At 37.2% G+C, this 23,204-nt stretch overlaps 1 protein-coding gene across 4 annotated transcripts in view; it reads right to left on the bottom strand.

The window, feature by feature from the left end:
• Positions 1 to 1,374: 1,374 nt before the first annotated feature.
• Positions 1,375 to 23,204, bottom strand: part of wdr37 (WD repeat domain 37) — a 40,960-nt gene continuing 19,130 nt past the window's right edge. For all 4 annotated transcript variants that reach the window (XM_084102442.1, XM_084102443.1, XM_084102444.1 and 1 more), the window contains 7 exons: positions 22,992 to 23,036; positions 22,025 to 22,101; positions 20,301 to 20,535; positions 20,074 to 20,215; positions 5,844 to 5,978; positions 4,131 to 4,245; positions 1,375 to 3,104 (listed from right to left, as the gene is read on the bottom strand). In XM_084102442.1, the coding sequence (XP_083958568.1) occupies positions 2,973 to 3,104; positions 4,131 to 4,245; positions 5,844 to 5,978; positions 20,074 to 20,215; positions 20,301 to 20,535; positions 22,025 to 22,101; positions 22,992 to 23,036 (881 nt within the window). In that variant the 3' untranslated portion in view covers positions 1,375 to 2,972. The remainder of the gene's footprint in view (positions 3,105 to 4,130; positions 4,246 to 5,843; positions 5,979 to 20,073; positions 20,216 to 20,300; positions 20,536 to 22,024; positions 22,102 to 22,991; positions 23,037 to 23,204) is intronic.

Raw genomic sequence — 23,204 nt, 5'->3', positions numbered from 1 at the left:
AGGAAAGGGAAACGCCGGTTTGATGTAGGCACAAAAGACGAAAAGAAAATGCGAGTGCGAGTAGAGATCCGTGATTATGGAGTAATTTGTACTTAATGGGTTCATTTACAAACCGAGCACATTACAAATTGCTTTGTAAAGCCCCGACCCAACCTTTGAAATGCATGCCACTTTACCAGAGGTTTAACCAATGATTCACCTGCATTTGTTTATTTCATTTACAGATCCTTCTCATTCATGTCATTTGATTTAGATTTACGTTTTGTCTGTTTTAATGTGTATGCTTTAACCTCGATATATATATTATTTGACCAAGTCACAATTCATCTGTAAAGATGTTTATTGTTGTATACCAATAGAATCATCCTACTCCATTATTATAAGTTAGTCATTTGTCTTTGCAATTTGTTATTCATGTATTCTTTAATAAGCTTTCAGGATGAATCTTTTCGAATGCCACTTTGTCAACCCTTGCTGATGTCATGTGGCCACCCTTTACAAACAGCTCAAAATGTCACAGGGACACCTAGTGGTGGCAAATATATTTTCAAGTCTCACTCAGACCCGTTTAGTGTCTCACCTGATGTTATATATTTTTTAAATGATAATGAATCTATCCAAGATTAAACGTGATACACTTTGTCTACCCATAGAAATATAACGTCAATAGAAAGATAGAGAAATTGACCGTTCAAACATGGCTCAACATTACCTGCCTTTTTCTGTTATCTGTATTTTAAGTATTTTTTTTTTTTTTATTCCCAGTAATTGCTCAAAGGATCATCTTGATGATGTTAAATAAAATAAAAATCTGGTTCATGGCTATTTTCACCGCACTGACAACCCAGTTTGAAATTTCCATAACTTGAAAGACTGTTAATGCACATGTGTATTTACCTTCTTTTTTTGCATCATTCATTTTATGTTTGAGTTGAGCGTTTTCTTCATCACAACAGAAACATAAAAAACCCTGGACGAACCTACGTCAAGTAATTCAGTCGTAAAGGCATGATTGATTGGCAATATTGTACTAATGACTGTACATTTTGTAAAAATTTGTAGAAAAAAATACAGAAAATTAAAAGAATAACCTTAAGATCTCTCTTAATAAAGTGTAAATTTTAACCCAAAAGCATATGCTGCTAAGGTCTGTACATTGCACTTGAGTAAAAAGTGAATGTTTATGTGAATAAAAACTAAAACAATCACGTTGTGTTATACTTTGACCTGATTCTATTTGTTGTGCTGTAATATATATATATATATTCATTCATATTCCTAATTTTTATTAATCTAATGAAAGAAAGTTTAAAAGCCAGGTGTTTTTGTACACACTATTTGTCAAATTATTGGTTTAATCAAAACAATGTGATCTTTGAAAGACATTTTCACTTTATTGTGAAGCCCAGCAGTGAGTGATTTAATTGATTCTATATCTCTACATTGTCATTTTATGATGCAATATGTTTTTAAAATACAGCAAATTAAGTTACTCTCAAAAAAAAAAAAAAGGCTCAATACAGAATACTCCACAGAACATTATACCAAGTTAGAGAGACCACTAAAATGTTGAAGATCAGACTCATTTTTTAAAGGACGTTCTGATGGGTCATATGCGTACATCATGATGACGTCAGCACGTGGTGTTTGACAGCTGGATAAAAAAAGTGTTTTCTATGTGTTTTCATGTACATTTCAACTCTAAAGTCAAGTACAGCCCATTAAACATGGACATCACACAAAAATACATTGCACATTTTTGTTAGACCGAACAGATTTAACAGACTGTCTACGTGAAACAGAATGAACTGACACTTTCCACCAGCGTTTCTAATTAAAGTCCAATGAAGTTCTGGTGAAAGTCCAGTAATGCAGTAACGATGCCGATTGTAACACACTGACGGAAGAACTTCCATTTAAGGATTATTTATGAATTTACAGAAGATGTTTCTGTAAATACCGGCTAAGCACAGTTGTTCACATCACAAGGAGTCCAAAGTACATCAGAACGCATCAGTGTCAAGCATCAGATCACACTGAGCAAGGCATTGACATTTGCTCTGATAATTATCGACGAATATTACAATAGCGAGAACTCTCCTCAAGTAAAAACTACAGCAACATGTGCACTTGTTCTGAATTCAGATGGATTGATTCAAATATTTACTTCTACACAACATGAAAGCCCTTGAAAGGGAAGTGAACATCAATCGTAGGGCTTCATAAACTGTCACGATACTTACAAAGTCTCAGCTTCTTTATGTTTTCAATAGGGTGAATGAGAATAACACAGCAATTATACAGCATTTTGCTTCACATATTTGACAGAGGCGGGTTTGTCATGCAAATGGGCCGCGGCAACACTGAAAGAAGCTGATTGGCCGCTTGAACGGCGGTTCCAATCAGAACATCAAGAAGGTGCGGATCCGTAAATGCGTTTGCCGATTTCCGTTCACAAAGGCAGAGTGCTCCGTTTCTTTCGCACATTTCATCTCTATAAAAAGCAAAGCAGAAATTTATACAAAACGAAACAAAATCTAAAATGCTGTCGAAAAAAAATAAAAAAAGTCATCTGTACAAAGAAACAAACTGAACATTGCACAACAAAAATAGTGAAAAATGACTTAAATGTAACAGCGTGAAGGAATGTCCTGGTCTCGCAGGATTCACGAGTCGCATCATGCAAACACGTAAAAACGGGGTAACGAGACTGGGAGGAACTTCACCATACCACATGACCAGCGCAGGGATAGATATGCAGAATATCCATTAAATACACGAGTTCCTCACACGATCAAGGCATGACGGGATGATGACCGCGGGACAGTGACCGTAGACGCACACTGGAATGAAGCACTGAATAGTTTCACGATGTGTTCTTTAGTAAAATCTACTGAAGGTGTGGCACTGAAGAACGTGTCGGAGGATTCAGTGGTGTGTTGAGCGTGTGTGAGACTCTGTGTGTGAGCGTGTCACTTCTCCTGCAGCAGGGCCGGGATGTTGATGTTCCAGCCGATGGCCTGGCGGTCGAAGCCACAGGTGAACAGATTGCAGGCTTGGTTCTCCTCGTTCCAGGCAGAGCAGCACACCATGCGCCGATGGCCCTGCGAGTTAAATGCAACATGGGTGTGTCAGGACGCATTCAAAAGTACAATATATATATATATATATACATATACATATTAGAGTACATACATATACGTGTGTGTGTGTGTATGTGTGAAATTATTATTATAGGGGTTTAAACCGGAAATTATATTACATTAAAGTCAATATGTAACTTGCAAAAGTATATAAGTGCTAGACACTGTTTAAACTAAATCAAAATTCATAACAGTTTTTGTAAAAGTGCTTACAATTTCTGAAACTATGGCTTCATTTCTCGTCACACATCTCTTGCAAAAGCAAACGCTTAATTTAAAACCATTTTAAGTCTTCTAAAAAGGTGTTTTTGTATCTGCTGAATACATAGTAAAAAGGAATACATACAACTCCATCTGAAAATTTTAATAAACTACTTATACACTACCATTCAAAACATTTTTTTATAAATCAACTAATACTTTCATTCAGCAAGGATGCATTAAATTGATCAAAAGTGATAGTTTAGACATATAATTACAAAAGATTTCTATTTCAAATAGATAGTTCTTTTAAACTTTTATTCATCATATAATCCTGAAATAAAAAATATTAAGCAGCCAAGTTTAAGTTAAGTTTTCTACATTTATAATTTTAAGAAATGTTTCTTGAGCAGCATATCAGAATGATTTCTGAAGGATTATGTGACACCAAATTAATATTTTAACTAACGTTTTAATATCAATTTTAAAATATATTAAAGTAGAAAACAATTATTTCAAATTGTAATAATATTTCTCAATAGGCAGATGGCAGAAGATGGCATAATTTTGCTACCTATAATTTGAAGCAACATAGTTGGAATCATATATACGATGCTAAAAATTTAAAAAACGACTGAGTTGCTTTCCCTTTTTAAGAGACGGTCCATAGGGAGAAACATAATCGAAAACAATCCAAGGAACTGTCGAGTGCTTAAAGAGTGAGAGGCAACTTGACAGACATGGAGCAAAAAGAAAGGCAATAAAACGTCCCTGTGAGAAACGCACCTGTCTGTTGCTCCGTGGGAGACGGGCCAGACGGACCCCATTCATGTCAAACAGTCTGACCTGCCTGTTGTCATGTGGCAGAGCGATGATTCTTTGGTTGGCAGAGACGCTTATCCTGCAGGTTAGTACAGTGAATCAATCAATCAACTCTAAGTATAAAGAAATAAGACAATGTGTATTCATACTAAATGCAAATAGATCAACTGGTTGGCAAAGGCTATTTTCATTCCCATCAGTTAGACAATTTACAAATAACACTTTGTGTGAATAGCATCCATCACTGCTTGCACTTAGTGTACAGATGCTATTCGTTGCCTTTTAATGTAAATAGAGCTAGATAGTGTTTACACTAAGAGTAAATATCAATCAACTACCAACCAAAAATATTATCCAAATCTTTCAAATAAGGGTGTCACAAATGAATGCTCAGTCTCGATTATCGAATCAAAAAATGGAATCGTCGATGCTGTCACGCCCCCTGTCACGTCAGCTCGGCTTGCCAAGCAAAAAAAAAAAAAAAAAAAAACATGTGTTGAAGTGCTGCCAGAGCTGCCAACTCTCACGCATTCACCGTGAGACACAGGCAATTGACACTTTTCACACGCTCTCACGCACAGAAAAATCGCGAAGCAAAGAGGACACGGAGACCGACAGACTAGAGTAGGTTACTTTATGATATAAAAAAAATCTCAGCTCTCAGATTCTGTCAATTTTATTACGAAATTCAAACAATAAATACCGTTTTGGCGCTTGTAAATGTTACGTGACAGATCCCTAGTGCACGTGAACCGATCATCTATAGCTACTAGCTAATAGTAAAAAAAAAACACGAACACTGTTGAAAGATACTACAACTTACCGAAATGTAGGCTATATTCCTCATACATAATATCGATCAATCAGTGTTTTTCATCAGCGTGAAGAGGTCAATAACATAGCTGGAGAACAATTATGTCACATTTACCTCAGGAAAGCCGTTTAATGACCATAATATAAGCTATAGCACGTAGTTGGCAAGAAAAAAAAATAGCTATAGAGAGTATTTTGCTAAATATGTGTTCTATATTACATATTATATTTTTTACTTATATCATTAAATAAAGTTGTTATTATAATAAAAAAACGCATTATATTTAATTATTTTTAACCTTAAATAATAGCCTACTACCAGCTGATAGGGCTCTCTATATGTTTACAGCATTAGGTGAGTTGTTTTAACGCCTGTCTTGTGTAGCCTGCCTAATATTTATCCAAATGAGTCAATATTATATTAAATCACAATAATTGAATTGAATTGAAATAATAAAAATGTGTAGCTTACCAGAAATTGTACCATGTAAACATTGTAACATGTTGTCATAAACCTGATAAAATTCAGTTTAGTTACTAAAATGTTAGTGACAATCACAATACACTTATTGTGATACAATTTTTTTTACAATCAAACAAATCGAGAATCGAATCGAACCGTGACTTTAGAATCGAAAATGTAATCGAATCGAGGATTTGGAGAATCGTGACACCCTTACTTTCAAACTATTTCTGGTTCAGAAGTCTGACTTTACTTATTCCTTTCAAAATATCTAGATGTTGAGGAATACGGTTTCTCAATTTTCCAGAACTTTCTAAAAAAAAAGGCACTGTTGCCTCTACTTGTTCAGAGACAAAAGTCTCAGGAAGCTGTCTTACACCTCACCAACCTGCAGCTCTTACCTATTAACGGCTGAGTCTGTGCGAATGGTAGCAATTGGGGATCTCATGTTCTTCAGGTCCCACACCTTGACGGTGCGATCGTCACTTCCAGACACCACGTTGTCCCCCACGGTGAACACGGCTGATGTCACAGTGCTGAAAGAAACAAATGAACTGTCAATGGAATCGTGATCCAATCACTCTTTAACACCTTAAGTCTGAAAATATCACCCTGAACAAACGAACATGGCATGAAAACTGGTCAGGGGTAAAAAAGGTGAGAGGGATACGGCAGTATGGGGGGGAGGGGGGCTCGAGACAAGACTAAAATCTGTTTAAAAATAAAAACTTGACCAAAACCACTTATTTTTGTCAAATAAAGGAGAAGACAACACATTACAGACTGTTTTTACGAGCGTTCATGCTTGCTTACGGTTGCCAGATTTCAATAATTTAAACCCCAGTCAGAGCTTTTCTGTTAAAAGAGGACGTTTTCTACCCGGTCTTTTCAATAGTATCTGGCAACCTACACTTCTGAAGAAGAGCGGATGATCTGAAAACACAGACAAGTAAGCTGGAGTTCCGCGATCTTCATTTGAGATTTTCATTGAAAAGATTTTCTCATGACCCATTTTGGTTTTAAAACGGCAAATTTCGCTGAAAGGTGAGAAGTTTTCATGCCTGGGGTTTTCATAAAATATATGTAAGGTATCTAAACGGACAGATAAAGACAGATCTTTCTGTAGCAACCGGAAGTTGCAGAGGGTCAAGGATCTTGGCTGCTAATGTGAAGGACAGCAATTTAATCCTGAGCGTAAGTCACTGTAACTGGGTTGTGGGAGGTTGAATTACAGATATGACAATCTTGACGTGTAACAATTGCATTCATGAGCGAGACTCTTAACCCCAGAACGCTCCGGCAGGAATTGTGGCGTAAGGGACTTTGGATGAAATACATCAGCAAAATGGCAAGTCCCCTAAAAGTAAGTAGCTCAGCACTCAAGTATTCTTTCAAAGCAAGACAGACTCTCTCCTTTACTGACATGAAAAATGACCGTACAGAGTGACTAGAGAGTGCTCAAGGTGATTTGGTTATCTCTACAGTCCTATTCTTTGCAGAACCCAACGGATCAGGAAGCGGATCATGCGAGCTCCACTGTCTGCACTCACATTGATATTCTTTGTAGTCTTTGTTTTCCGGTAAACAAACAGTTTTGATCATTGGTGTCATTTCGGAGTAATCGAGTCCAAACCTACTGAGGAAGAGGATTGTGTTACGGTCCTCTACAGTAGCACTGTTGAACAGGTAGTGTGTAGTCTCGGCATGGGCACTGCCTGATGCATATTAGTTGTGTCTCAATTTGCAGGCTGCGTGTGTTGACTGCATACGTCATCAAGGACGTCTCATTTCAGGAAAGCTACCATTATAAAATTGACCATTTCCTGTGTGAAAATGTTGGAAATTGTTGTAATTCCTTTAGAACGCAATGAAATATAAGAAGTGAGAATGATAATGAGAAATAGAAGACTACTTTAGTCTTCGAAATGAGACATAGCAATTGCACAGAACAAAATGTGCCATGATTTGGTGGACCAGTTTCCAATCTGACTGGTTCGCTTCTACACAACTTAAGGTGGACAGGTTTGGACTGTAATTGGTCGTCTTCAGGTGCGTTCACACACGGACGTCGATTTAATCCCTGAAGGTTGACTGCAATTATAATGCTAAGTTATATATATATATAAATACATAAGTTATATGTAGCTCAACCTGTAGAGCAGTGGTTCTCAAACTTTTTACACCAAGTACCACCTCAGAAAATATTTGGCTCTCCAAGTACCACCATAATGACCAATTTGAATACAGTAGCGTAGTAGGCCTAACTATTTAGCTAAGGTTATGCACAGCTCAAAAATGAGGCAGCTTAATTTCAAATAAGAATATTTATTATTGTCAGCCACTTTAAACATTGTAAAAACACAGTTTGAACATTAACACTGCACTGCTTACATACAGGTAAATAAAAAAACTTAAATAATGATTCAATTCAAATGTATTGCACCTAAAAGTGAAATAAAAACTGTAGCCTACTGTACTTAAAATATTAAGTAAAAAAAAGTACTGTACTTAATTTAAAAAAAAAAAAACACACAAGCTGTGTATTGATATTTAACCTTTTTAAATGTACATTTAAAATATTCTGGCTGACCCCTGTGAGTTTTTCAAGGCGATCATTATTTAGAACTGATCACTGTACTGTTTCCATGGTGACGCGTCATTGCTTGTCATGTGACACACCGCAGCCACAATATCGCTGACTGACTAATGATCTGCTTTTATTTAATTTTTTTATTCAAAATATTCACAAATTTGTTAGCTATTGCATGAAATATTTGATATTCCGACTGTCAAATATATGCAAGTGGAAGTGTTATGTTGTTTAAACACCTTTATAACGATCACGTTAGTTGAGCTATATGCGCCGTCATGTTAGTTTGTACCACTGTTCAGAGAATCGGGTCTGTTGGATTTACAGCACGTGAATTTATCCACTTCTCCCGAAATACATGAAAGTAAGTGGCCGGTGAACTGGGAGAAGAATAGAGTTAACTTTAAAGTTACTAACACAATGTGTAACTTACACAATCTGATATGAATAATATAATGGAAATTATTATTATTTCCGCTTCCATAGACATCAGTGTGTATTTTACAAATTCTAAATGTATTGTTTTTTTAGTACTTAGGTGAATTTAAATGTCTGAAACCATAAATAAACATTATGTGGTTAAAAACACTGAATAATTGTGATATTTGACAGCGCCTGAGTGGCGCGCGTCCGTCTCTGGCTCAGCGCCAGCCAACTGCAAAAGCACATTTGAATTTAGCAGTTGATCACGTGATGCACTGGCCGTTCTACACCGGTGTAATCGTATCTTACGCTCCAGGGACCAGCCAAGACTGAGCACCCAATAGACAGTAAAAGATCACACCGGTTTGATCTTACGTGTGAAATTCAGTGATTCCTCTGCGTACCACTAGACGGAGCCTGCGTACCACACTTTGAGAACCACTGCTGTAGAGCATTGGTGCTTGCAACGCCAAGGTCATGGGTTCGATTCCCAGAGAAAGCAAGAACTGATAAGAATGTAAATGTGTACCTTGAAATGCAATGCAAGTCGCTTTGGATAAAAGCGTCTGCCAAATGCATAAATGTAAATGTAAATTCTAATCAACTTTGTTGTCTCAAATGATTGCGGTATATCATTTTGCTTTAAATTGCCAACTCTCATTGAAAAAGTTTGGAAAGTAACTGGAAGCAGGGGCATCGCTAGTTGGGGGAAAGCTGGGATTACAGAGGACTCAGAGATGTTCACCGTCTTGTAAACTGAACAAGGAGGCCAGAAAACACAGCGACTCCAACGACCAGAAGTCAAAGTTCTCTATACAAGCAATCAGACTTGAGAGTGAAAAGAGGCGAGTCTGTTTGGAAATTCTCATTGGTCAAAGGGTTCCTATGTCAGAGAAGAAGTTAAAATCTCCTTAACTTTTAGGCGCATGATGAAGCATCGCTTTTCCAAAGCCTTGTGCTATCCCCTCTACATCTTTGTGAAACAACATCCCCATTGAATGTCAGTATTCCTCAGAGCACAAGTCCTGTGCAATCACCTTAAGTGGCCAATTCTTGGCTAGAATAAGCTACGATGCAGACCAGACTTTATGCTGATAGTCAAAGGTCTGGATATGTGAGCCTATCTAGTATGTCTTCTTTAATGAGGCTTGAGTTGCTACTGGAATTGAATCTTCCCAACAAATTATATTATTGTGATTATGAAATTAAACTCATCTCTTTCCGGTTGGAAAGACCACCCTCTGCTCCTGTACAGGGCACGAGAGCACCGGCAGCTGGCACAAAGTGAGGCAGAGAGAGAGTGTGTGTGTGTGTGTGTGTGATTTGAGACAGTCTGGGTGAACAGCAGGAATGTCAGCAACCCTCAGGGTCACAGCGCACATTTAACTGCTCCGCTCAGCACACACACTTCCATTTAATGGACCTTAATATTTCTAATCTATCACGTCATTCCCTGCTGACATTTCTCTCCTCTTTGTATTCCCTTCTCTCGGGAGAGCAAAATGAAGAAAAAAAAAAGGGCCAGAGTTGGTGCTCCACTCGCCTCTAGCCGTGCTAATTTGAATTGACATGATATTAAGGTTTAATTAGGGGCTAAATTCCGCTGCATTAAAGATTTGGAGTTGGGTTTGGCCGTATTTAACAGCTTTGCTCGGCTCGCTCCGGCACAGTTCACATCCAAAGTGAAGCGTGGAAACACTTTCTGACACCGTGGGTTGCCACCGGAAAGCAAGGGTGGGGGCGGTGGTGGGGCCGATAATAGATTAAAGGCTTGATTAAAATCCTATTACAACTCAAATGATATTTTGGGAATGTTCCGTTTCCCCCGGGACCACTGACAAGCAAGGTCGAGACTCATTAGAGGAAGAACGGCGTTTGTGTTTAATAGAGATCCAGTGCTGAGCATAATAAGCTCTTTAAAACAATGGCTAATGTAGTTGCATGGGATCATACTCTTGCTGATGCTGGGAAAGACAAGATGTGTGCTTCGTAATTATAATTGACAACTATGAATTTCATACATTTAAAACAGAGTTTATTCTGTGTACACAGGAATGTCCAAATCCAAACTAGTGTTATTTTCTTTCTTCCTTGGACACAAACGGAGAATCTCAATAAGAGGGAGCGCTCGTATGTACTATGAAAATGAATAAGGACGGATGAACAAAGTCCGAAAAATGGCAATAAAGCACCACAAAAGTGACCAATACGACTTATACTACATTACTACAAGTTTTCTGAAGTCATACGATTGATTTGTGATGAACAAAAGTCTTTTTTTACCCACAATTTTGCCCTCCACCATTTCTCTCAAATCCTATTCGTGCCTCCACAAAACAAAATGAATTTAATATAACGTTGGTATAAGAAACGCAACTAACAATGGAATTAGGTGTTATGGAGTGTCTCATTTACATTTGTTACATGGAGATGTACACATGGGCCAATACTCAACATACGAAAGCCATATGGGTTTGGAAAGGCAGTCTGACTGAAGTTTGGCTCAACTATTCCTTTAAGATTCTAACAAATAGAAGTAATTTAGCAGTTTACTTATTACAGGTTCAGTCGCCATCAAAGGTCCATAAATGAACCCTTACTAGAATCAAAACCTACAGCCTTTGGCCTCCAGCCCGAATCTTTAACCACTAGTCTCCATCAGAGAAACAGAAATAGGTGGGCATGTCATCCAGAATTTACGTGATCGGTCTCAAAGGAGACACCAGCTGTGATGCTTCCTCAGTGAGAAACCCATTCTGACACATTCCCCGAGACAGCAGGTGTGTCTCCCTCTGTCTGTCTGAAATCGAGCGCACTGGCGATACTCTCAGAAGCATCCTGACAGACAGATAGTGTCTCTGACAGGGAATGCCCTGCAGACGAAAGAGGAATGAGGCAGCAAACACTGCGTGCCCCCGTGTACAGCGACTCATGTCATGTATCATTTGTACTGTGCCACTCATTATCATTTGCACCATCATTAGATCATTAGGGGACAACGTTTGAGGCCATTCTGCCGCCCTTTTGAGCACCAATATGCACAGGCTACAGGTTCACAAGGTCACGTTTTTCAAGTCAAGTCTCAAGTCAAAGTCAAGTCAATTCTATATGCATTCAGATGTACGACATAAGGGCCTTCAGACTCAGGTTTCCATCTCTGGTCACACTTAATTTTCTAGGAGCACCAGTATATACTAGTTAGCTCTAAAAATGCTACTCTTTAAAGTTTTCAATGCTTATGCTGCTAACAGCAGATAAACCGGGCAAAGGCTTAAATGTTTCATCTAAGTGTCCATATGCCGTAATGCTGAGCTCGTGGTGTGTCCTGATGCTCTGGGTTAGTGAAGTGAGACAGGCATATGTCAGCTGTACTGCACAACTGAGATAAACTTCACTCACTATTAGAAACTGTACAGCAGTTTATGAGTCTCAGTCTACAAAAAAAAAAGAAAAAAAAGAAATAGAAATATGTGACCCTGGACCACAAAACCATTCACATGGGTAAATTTTTTTAAATTGAGATTTATACATCATCATATTTGGCCGAGATACAACTATTTGAGAATCTGAGGGTGCAAAAAAATCTAAACATTGAGAAAATCGCCTTTAAAGTTGTCCATTTATGTTGACGATAGTGCTTGCATTCACTCACAAAAATACAAGTTTTATATATTTACGGTAGGAAATTTACAAAATATCTTCATGGAACATGATCTTTACTTAATATCCAAACGATTTTTGGCATAAAATAAAAATCAATAATTTTGACCCATACAATGTATTGTCGGCTATTGCCACAAATATACCCGTGCGACTTATGACTGGTTTTATGATCCAGGATCACATATGTTGTTACTAATACTGATGGTTTAAAACTAGCTACAGTGCTGTGAAAAAGTATCTAAACCCCATAAAAAGTGTACATCTATATGCAACATATAGGACATGCAGATATTGGATTTGAATTAAAGGGTAAGCTGCGGTCACACTAGACTTTGGTAATGCAAAATTTCTACGGACACTGCAGCAGTCGTAATATATCATGCCACATTCTGCTGCCTTAAAAAAAAAATCAACATCCCAAATGTAAAAATATGCAATATGCTCCACTACACTGAAATGTTGCAATCCCGCATATTTAAAGTTTGTATTCTTTTAATTGAGCTAAAAGGTCACAATGTGACGTATCAATCTTCTATTGCTTAAGTCCTCGCGTAATATAAATTCGCAGGTCAGACTTCATTAAAGGTGACCTATTATGCAAAATTCCCTTTGACATGGTGTTTGAACATACATGTGTGTCGGCAGTGTGTGTACACAACCACCCTATAAATGGTAATGGACATTGCACAGGCTCCGCCCACAGACTCTGCCCTATTAGCATAGACCACGCCCTGAATGAGCTGTACACAATCCGTCAAGTTTATCACCTCAGAAAACAGAATTCAAATAAGAAATGTATTCTTGTTAAATCTACTAAAATTATTCAATCAAGAGCAGTGAGTGATTTTCTGTTTTTTGATTCATTTCAACAGCATATTTAGCAGTAGGTACTGTAAATTACGCTTTAATACACAGATCTGATATACACATGCAATTTATTTACTTGCAGTTTACGTTCACATACATAACCGACTGTTTATGTGTGTTTTTGTGTGTATATCACAGTTTAAGCACAATAAGACGTGAAAGAGAACTTTGTTTAATACACACGGTATGCGCCGTCTGACATCCAGCTTTCTGTGTGCGTGTTTCGGATGTGTGCCCTCAGAAAACTATTTCTAAGAAGTTTAGACTGGTATAGCTTTGAAAACATGCAGATTATAAACTTTCATGACGATGAAGAACTACAATGTCACATGACAGTGGCCGTGATAGAGATAATAATCAAGTATCCGAGTATCCAAGGCACGAGCTGTAAAGGCTCCGCCCTCTTCTGGAAAACGGGGTGGGGAGGAGAAGCTCATTTGCATTTAAAGATGTATGCACAAAAAATTATCTGTGGGGTATTTTGAGCTGAAACTTCTGGGGACACCTGAGACTTATATTACATTTTGTAAAAATAATGGCATAATGGTCGCATGCACATGAATTGAAGTGAATGGAACAAAAAGTTAGTGTGACCATCCCTTTAGTTCACTCACAAATAAAAATTGTGTCATCATTTACTCAGAATGCATTTTTGCTGTTAATGATGCGAAACACAGGTCAGTGGAAAGGGGGGAAAACGCAAGCTCTCGAGATGCACTCAAGACAAAAATTAAACTTATTTTAACCACATTTTTAGAATGCTGTGTCATAACTCTTCCAACAAACACACACTGCAAACTGTGAGGACACACACCCGGAGTAGTGGGCATCCATTTGCTGCGGCGCCCAGGGAGCGATTGGGGGCTGAAGGGCAACTCAGTCGTGGGTGAAGGGCATTGAGGGTGGAGGAGAGCGCTGTTCATCCACTCCCCCACCTACACTTTTCCTGCCGGTATTGAGAATCGAACCGTTACAAGTCTGACTCTCTAACCATTAGGCCACCACTGCCCCCTGTCATGCACAAGAGGCAAGCTCAACGGTCAAACACACCCGTCTAGTGCATGTTTACATAAAAATATTTCAAAGATGAACGAAAGTCTTAGTCTTGTTCACACAGATGATGTTTTTCCATTCCACTGCACTACTTTTCCATTGTTTTTCTTATGATACTTGACTGATTTCTGTCTCTCCATTGTAAAAGCGTTGTCGGGAAAATTAGTTTTGCGTATCTACCCCGAAGTGATAAAATAAAATAAAATTCTGTATCAAAATTTATAAGGAAAGACCAGTACTTTGTTTAGGCTTGGTTTGTAGGGGATTACAAACCTGCGCACATATATTCAAACACACATAACTATAGAAACAATTCTTAATGCGCATGTGAACGCCATCTTGGCGGCCCCTAATTTAATAACAAATGATCGTTGCGACGGAAGCGAATCAATCAAAACTAACTTTAGCTGGAAAATAACTTTATTAAAGAACCGCTAAAGCCAAAACAATCTCTGTTACCTTAAATTATACGTTTATCTCTGTAAAGCTGCTTTGAAACAATCTACATACTGTAGTTAAAAGCGCTATATGGTGAATTGACTGATTCGCCCAAAACTTTGACGGTTCAAAAAGTTCTTAAAGACATTGTAAAAGAAATCCAATGTCTATTATAAAGCTATGTGGAGCTGGATTTTGAACCAATGAGATTCCATTGTGGGCGGAGCTACCAGTTATGGGGTAAAACCGCGCAACTTGGTAAATGTGTGTGGTGTCGTGTGGAGTCAAGGGAAGAGAAGTGAGGAAAGTGAGGATAGCAGGATGTCAGAGGGATAGGAAATCTGAATGACAGGGAGGCAGAATCAGGAGATCCGGAGGGTGTGTGAGTGTGAGTGTGAGTGTGAGTGTGTGAGAAAGAGAGATAGAGAGAGAGTCTAGCATGATTCATGTATGTGTGCTATGCATAGACCCACACACACGCTCAGCATGAATGAATATAAACTCAGCCTGTGTGAAGGTGTGTAAGTGTGTGTGTCTGGTCTTTAGGAGGTCCTCAGCTCCTGCCAGGAGCGCTGCAGAGCTCATTCATCTTATGGTCCCAGTGCAGCAGAGCATTCACTCCCACTGACAGCACAACACCCTCTCTCTGTACCTCATGCGTGACTCAATCAACCCACACACACACTGCACTGTACGCCACTCATTACAACCAACAGCTGTCTCTACAGCCCACACACACTCACACATCTGCATGCAGGAATACTCACACACGCTGCCATTTACTGTCAAACATCTCATTCATTAAGCCTTTCGCCACGTTCGGAAGTCTAACTTTCCATGTCAGGTGTTTCGGGAATATTCACTGCCGATATACTAGGGTGTTGTGGGTATTGTCAGGCCATTTATTATTTAGTTGCAAGGTGTAGTAAGATGCTCAGAGTGTTTTCTAACATGTAGCGATGAGGTCCATTGGTCAAAAGAGTCCATCCTCAAGTCTCTATGATATTCTGGGATTGTGGGATTTTTACAGCCTTGTGAAATGAGTTTTATTTTTCCCCCAAAATCAGTGTTTTCCGTTTTATTATTTTCAGGATTCCATTTTAATGCTTTAATTAAATTGTAATAATGAAAATCAATTTGGATCAATTAAATTCATGAAAACTTTAACAATTTAAAAATGTATTAATATTTTTTGCAATAATAGTGCCCTGCGAAATGTGATGTTTTTTGTTGTCGTTTTGTTTTTCAAAACATTTTGTGTTGTCGGTTTCATTTTTCTGGATTCTGTGTTTTATGATTGGCAATTTAATTCATCTTTAAAATGGAATTAAATGGAATTTAACAATTCCTTTAATTTTTTGCCAAACAAAGCCCCGTTCACTGCTTAAATTGCTGAAAAATAGTATGATATTCCTTAAATACTGGTTTAATAAACTGTATTATTACTATTATTATTATTAATACTTTGAGAAGAGCATTCTACTGCACAATAGCAATATATTTCTGTCACAATTTTAAATTAAATCAAACTTGCTCTGGAGATGAAGCTCGTGTGAAGAGAGTCCTAGTAGATGCTGAAAACACTAAAGCTACTTTTCACACATTTCTTTATTTTGCCACTCCAACGTCTGATTACACAAGGGGAAATCATGGGAAAACTGCAGCACAGGTGTGAAAGTGTGGACTTGTGTCTGTGTTGAGTGTTGCTCAGGGCTCAGTGACGAGTGAATTCAGCGGCCCAACATAATTAGCTGCGTCTCATCAACTCCTGTGTAACCTGACAGCGCTCGAATCAATCTGATGCCCGACTCACATGTACAAAGCTCTTCACGTATAACAAGTTCAACTACGAGACGCCAGCGGAAAAATGTGTTACCCCTCGTGATTTTTGGTGTTTTATTGTTAGGGAACACTCACGTTTATTTAATTTACACTGTGCTCGTCACTTTCATAACCAAAGCGGTGTCAAAAGTATCAAGTATTTAAAAACTGTTCCTTTAAAAAGAAAAGTTTTCTTCTCTTGGAGTGTCTATGTACACTAAGAGCAAATACCCCACCTGGTTGGCAGAGGCTATTTACACTAACTCCACCCACTGACGTCTGATTGGGCCAGACAAAATCATGGAAGAAAATTGATTGCAATAGTTAGCAATAGTTTTAGGGTAAGGAGTGGCAGAAAATGTACGCAAATCGACCCAAGTGTGAAACCGAAACTGAACTCGCTCTATTCCCTTTTCCCATCACATATCTGATCGGAAAGGCATTTATTTTCAATAAAAAAATATACAAATATAGTGGAAATTAAGTGTCTAACGTGTGTTTAACATTAAAGTGTTTATCGGTTAGGGTTGGAGTAGGCAGGGCTTTATTGTCCCAATAAGGAAGCATCCATTTAATAAGGTTCATTAGTTAGGCTAACTCCCTTAGCTAACATGAACTAAGAATAAACAATACTTCTACAGCATTTATTAATCTTAGTTAATATTAATTTTCAACATTTACTGATACATTATTAAAATCAACGGTTGTATTTGTTAACATTAGTTAATGCACAGTGAATTAACACTTATTGTAAAGCGTTACCATCATTTTAATACATATAATCATTTACACTATGTTATTATTTCATACCATTTAATGTACAACAACACTGGGGTACAAATAGTATCTGCCACTATTTACTTACTACTATTTACACTTATTGCAAAGAAAATACTGCCATTTTGACTTTGTGTAAATATAATCTATTGATATTTGTACTTAGTGTAAAAAGCATATATAAATACACTGTTTTCACTCAGTGTAAACAGAATCTAGTTGCTAGTTACACTTAAGAACACTAAGGTTTTGTGAGCAAATGCAAAAAATCTTTTTTACATTTACATTGCCAAATAATCTCATATTTTGTCCTTCCCCATGTCCCATTAGGAGCTCCTTAATTTCTACAACATGTCCAAATACCCTTAATGTAAAAAAATTCAAACAAAAACAAGAGAAAATGGGTTTTTACTGAGCTGGGGAAGAAAGCCTTCTCTTACTTTGCGCCATGGTCTTGGAATAATTTGCAAAACTTGCTACATCTAAATGATTTAGTCCCATTAAACGAATTTAAGACCATGTCAAAATGCCATATAATTCAAAAATTTGACTGCCATATGTGACCTGTTCCTTTTTATGTGATGCTTGTTCGGTTGTTTTGACTATGTTGTATTTGTATTTAAATTGTAACTGGTGTGCCGTCTTGGCCAGGTCTCCCTCGGAAAAGAGATTCTGTCTCAAGGGACTTCCTGGTTAAATAAAGGTTAAATAAATAAATAAATAAAATGCAATAAGAAAATCATGTACACTATCATGGATTGTAAAACACATTCAAACCTTCTTATTAAGCAGCATTTATCAACCACAACAACAAAAGAAGCTTTTTACAAGCTATGATAGTGTGTGGGATATTTTTCTTTTTGTCTTTATAACAGTTTTATCTAACACACTTATAACTTTTTGGGTGTGCATTGATTTATACATTTCTGGAATAAAACAGTGGACTCTCATACTTTTGTAGGCTAGAAAAAAACATTTTTCACATAATAAATATTGAAATGGTTTATTGTTCTTTGTTTAGATCATTTCAGTTTTTAAAAAAATGTATCAATTAATATTTCTATACATTTTCTTATTTTGAGATGACAATAATACTAAAATACTAAAAGATATTCGTGAATTCAAGGCATGGTAAAAAAAAAAAAGAAAAAAAAAAAGGAACGTTAAAAAATATTAAATAAAATAAAAATTAATTAATTCTAATAAAACTCAACCCCTAAAGTTTAAAAAATGATATTTAAGAGAGTATTTTAACAAAACCATCCCCCTTTAATATTATTACTATTATTATGTAATAACCATTTTATAAAGCAGTATTGTGAACAGGTCCAGTTGTGTATTGCGCGTAATCCCTTTATAGCACAGCCTCTGATACATTATCAATTAAACATGACCCCTGAGAGTGATGAATGAGCTGAATGAATAGCGAGCGGTCACAGACGATCCACACATGAACACTCGGAGGCGAGTGGCGCTCTCAGAGAGCCTCGGTCAGCGTGGACGAGAGTGACGGACAGTAATTGACTTTGCACGGAGGGGCTGACAGTGGGAAGCGTGCAGCAGTACGCCGGATAATCTCATTACGCTGATTGTCTATTTGAGAGCATTACGCTGGGATCTGACGGAATTATACATGTTGGGCTGAACATAATGAGCGGCGTGTAATCCCCGGTAATCAAAGACTGCAGCGCCTCCTCATTCCTGCCTTAACCAGCAATAACCACCACAACTGACTTCACTCGCACTGCAGCTGGTGACACGCTTTACACAGCAAAGGGATTGAACAGGAACGCTGGAAATAAATGATATAGAGCAAGACAGCAAAGGGTTTGCTTTTACTCGGTTTTGAGGAAATTGATGTGAATGAAATACTGAAGTGTTCCTGTAAATGCTGTGCATGCACTGCCATCTAGTGGTCAGAGAGAGGGAACAAAAACAACAGAGACATTTAGGATGATATTTCATACAATTTTTCAATTAATGCCTATGATGTAATCTATAAACCTTCATAAATGACATATTAATGTCTAGAATTTGGCTTCTTTTCTTTAGTTTTCCAGGGAGGAAAGAAAGCCATAGATTGGGATGAGACTCGGAATACCTTAACATCTACACAGCAACACTCTCGCAAAACCCTTATATCATAACTACTACTTTTGAGACTTTTTCTTCAGAATGAATTGACAATAAATACTGAGAATATTTATCGTTATTTTACAGATTTTGAATTAACCTTTTTTATTTTTGTCAGTTTTCATTTTAATTTTAGTTTGTTTCAGTCATTTAAAAAAAATATATTTCTATTTAGCATTAGTTTATTTTTATTCCACTTTAGAAATGTAAGTACCTCAACATAAACTTAGTTTATGAGTAATTTTCATATGTTTATTAAGTTTAACTTTTTAATCTAATATTTATATTTTACATCAGCTTTATTTAAATGAACAAAAATGATTTTTAATAGTTTTAGTTAAAAACAACGACACTGATATTTATCAGCCGTAACTATTTCTTACTAGTCATGAAAACGTATTTTCATATTTTCTTGTCCCTATAACAAATCTATATTAAATTAAATATTAAAGTTATTTAGTCAAGTCACTTTCAAAATCACTTATAGTCTCTCGCTATAAAAGTAACCAGGCACTAAACCGTCGAGACCTATATTGAGTTTGTTCTTTATATTCTCTCTTTGGTGACACAACGTTAAAAAGTCTCTCCACACGGAGTCACGGAGAGATAGTGTGTGTGTGTGCAGTGTGAGTGTGTGTGGGTTGATCACCGAGTCATGACAACAAGGTCTTTTGGCTTCCTAGAAAAATGTCAGATAGTAAGTTAGATAGTGAGACAGTAAGTGGCCGACAGTCAAGAGCTTCTTTTATAACAATGATTTCATTTTTACTCTCATTTGGCGCTTGGCAAGTGTTCATTTGTACCCTGTGTGTAGACAGTCAAACGTCTACATGTAAGAATGTAAGAAGAGAGGTCATGTGACTTACTCGGTGTGGCCTTGGAAGACGTTCACAGAGTGGATGGAGGGATCTCTGAAGTCCCACAGGCGGAAGGTGGTGTCCCTGGATGAAGTCACCACCAGACGTTGGGTGGGATGAGTACAGCAGTGGGTCAACTCTTGATCGTGACCTGCAAACACACACACACGTGTAAAACAGAGGCGTATGACCCTAAAACCCTGGCAAAGGAAACACACGAGCACTGCCATGTTCACCTGTGAGGGTGTGCACCAGCTCAGAGGTTTCTACATCATAGAGGTTAGCGGCTCGATCCCAGGAGGCAGTGACCACCTGCTTTCCTCCCACCAGCCAATCCGCTGCTATCACCACCCCCTGGTGGCTCTTCAAGGTCGTCGTTGCGACACGGATGGTGGGACATTCATTGGGCCCTTCCGCCTCCCCGTCGGCCTCGTCTTTATCAGAGAAGTCCACGTCATCGTCCAGCGAGGCCTAGTTCAGAGAGCAAAGAAGAGTCAACACACAGGCATGTTGAAGAAAAGAATGGATTTAAAACTTATTCTGACTTTGATTAGTAAATACAAACAATAAAATGTGATTGCAGCCATAATTACTGAACATTTGTACACATTTGTACAATTACTGAAGCTACAGTACACATTGCAACTTCTAGTGGTTAAAAACCTAATATATAACCCTGCATGCGTTTTGCATTAGTTTTGCTGTTTTGAATGATCATGGTCATTCTTGTCTTGTTCACTGTGACAACAAACATTCAGCTTCACGATAGGAGCTGCTTTTCTCTGTGTCAGGACTATTACAGTAAATAAAACCATAAAAAAAATAGTTAAAGTAAATATTTTTAAGTAAACGTTAACTAAATAAAATAAATTAATACAAACTATATAGACATTTTAAAAAAAATTACAAAAACAAACTTACTAAAACTATAAAATTAAAAATGTAAAAATCATTTAGGGTACGTTTCCTTAACAACTAAAAACAGAAAAGTTTTTTCTTTGCGTAGTTCGTGTACATACAACAATGTTGTCAAAACAATATCCGTTCACACGGATCCGCGAAAACGACTAAAAACGCTGTATTCTGCTGCCAGGCCAGTAGGTGGCGATGTCACTTTGTCAGGAAACACTACGTGCCTATTGACTGAACACGTAATAAATGTGCATGACGTCACCGTTTTCACAAATTTGCGTTTTTGTAGTTTACACAGTCAGACTTCAAAGTCAAAAGTTGCATAACGGTATCATTTTCAAAAACATTCACTTTGAAACCCATTTTCAAAAGTTTGCCTTTTCTGGCCCCCAAAACGCCGTTGTCGTATAAACGAACAGCCAAAATGCATAAAAAGTTTTACTTTTTTTTTTTTTTTTGAAAACGATGTTGTGTAAACGGCCCCTTAGTATCACAGAGATATTAAAATAACATGACGCATGCATGCAATTTTTCACAAAGTCCGTCCAAACAGCTCTAAAACATAAATCATTATTATAGGTTTATCAGAGTGTATTTGGTTAAAGTAAAGACATGGTTTGGAAGATACAGTTTTTGCACTCTCTTATTAATAACATTGTTATTTCTTTATCAAAAAAAGATACATAGTGTAGATTTAAGTACACAAAACTAAGAAATAACAGGGTAATTCTTGAGGAAAAACAACAGTCAACATGAAACAGTATTCGTTACCTATTTTACTCCCTAATTGTGGCATATTTCCAAAAGAATATTCAGTGTGGGGGAAAAAAAATGTTGGATGAGGTTTCAGAGGTGGAGCAAATTATAATTTTTTCTTGAAATATTACGTTTTTTGTCTTTCGAATACCATGCTAGTGCATGAATAAATGGTGCACAAAAATTGCAGATAAATGATATTGATTTCAGCATTCATGTTGAGGCAGCTCTAGAGGAGCATTATTCCACAAAAAGGAGGCAGAATTCTGACGGTGTGTGTTTTAACACTCACGCTGATGTCTGCTGGGGGCTGGGGAAGTGGCAGCTGTACCATGTAACGCCAGATGTGAGCCGTCTGGTCCCCGGACGCTGTCAGGAAACAGACAAAGCAAACACAGATGGAACATTGTATAAAAAAAAAGGACAGTCATCTATCAAATCACATTTAAAAGCATCCGACAGGTGTGGGGAGAGATACAAATAGAGATGAAAAAATATATCAGTCTTATGGAAAAATAAATATTAAAAGGCAACACAGCCTCCAGTCACATGATAAATGAATGGGAGTTTGATTCCCGGTCCCTGGTTTAAATCCCGGACGAGCCCTCATATGAAGATAGAATTATGCCATACAGATTTGTGGAAGTGTACATAAAATTGTAAGCATAAATAAAATGTATGCTTTGTAAAGATGCAAATCATATTTCAAGCGCGAGAAAAAAATTATTTGCAGCATTTTACTGTTATTCATGGGTGTAATTCATGTATTGTGAAACTGGAGCTTCATGCTAACGCAAAACACTACAATAAAGGTCTCATTGGTTAACAACATTAGTTAATGCATTAACTAACATGAACTAGCAATGAGGAATATATTCTTACAACATTTATTAATGTTAGTTAATAAAAATGTTCATGTTCACCTCACAGTGAATTATCTAATGTTAACAAAAATGTAGTAATAAATGCTAATATTTACATTAAGATTAATAAATGTTGTAAAGTACTGTTCTTTGTTAACTAATGAAACCTTATTGTAAAATTTTACCAAATTTAAAGTACTTTTAAAAGACTTGTGTTTTATCCCCTGGTAAATTGTTGCTGTGATTCCTGGTGGTGTTGTATTGTATTGTGGGTGATATTGTAATTTTGATGTTATTTGTACTTCTTGGCCTCACGCTTGAAAAAAAAAAAGAAAAGTTTTTTACTTTTCAATAAAGGAAATGAAAGCACAAAGCACTGAATGTGTTGATGTATACCTGTAAGTGCCATCTGCTCTGTGGGGTGAAACTTAATGGAGTTGACTGCAAGAAAAAAAATATAACAAACATTCATTAGACTCAATAAAACACAGTTAACACTAACCAAACCCACAGCATATAAACTCTTACGATACTAATCTCCAAACAAAAGTCCACAAAATCAACACTTTCCCAAGTGTTACAGATCGTGACACATAAGCGTACTGTGAA

The sequence above is a fragment of the Abramis brama genome (genome assembly GCF_963993115.1).
Source record: "Abramis brama genome assembly, chromosome: 24".
NCBI lineage: Eukaryota > Metazoa > Chordata > Actinopteri > Cypriniformes > Leuciscidae > Abramis > Abramis brama.
Note: the sequence above shows the minus strand (reverse complement) of the source record. Positions and strands in the feature narration are given on the sequence as shown.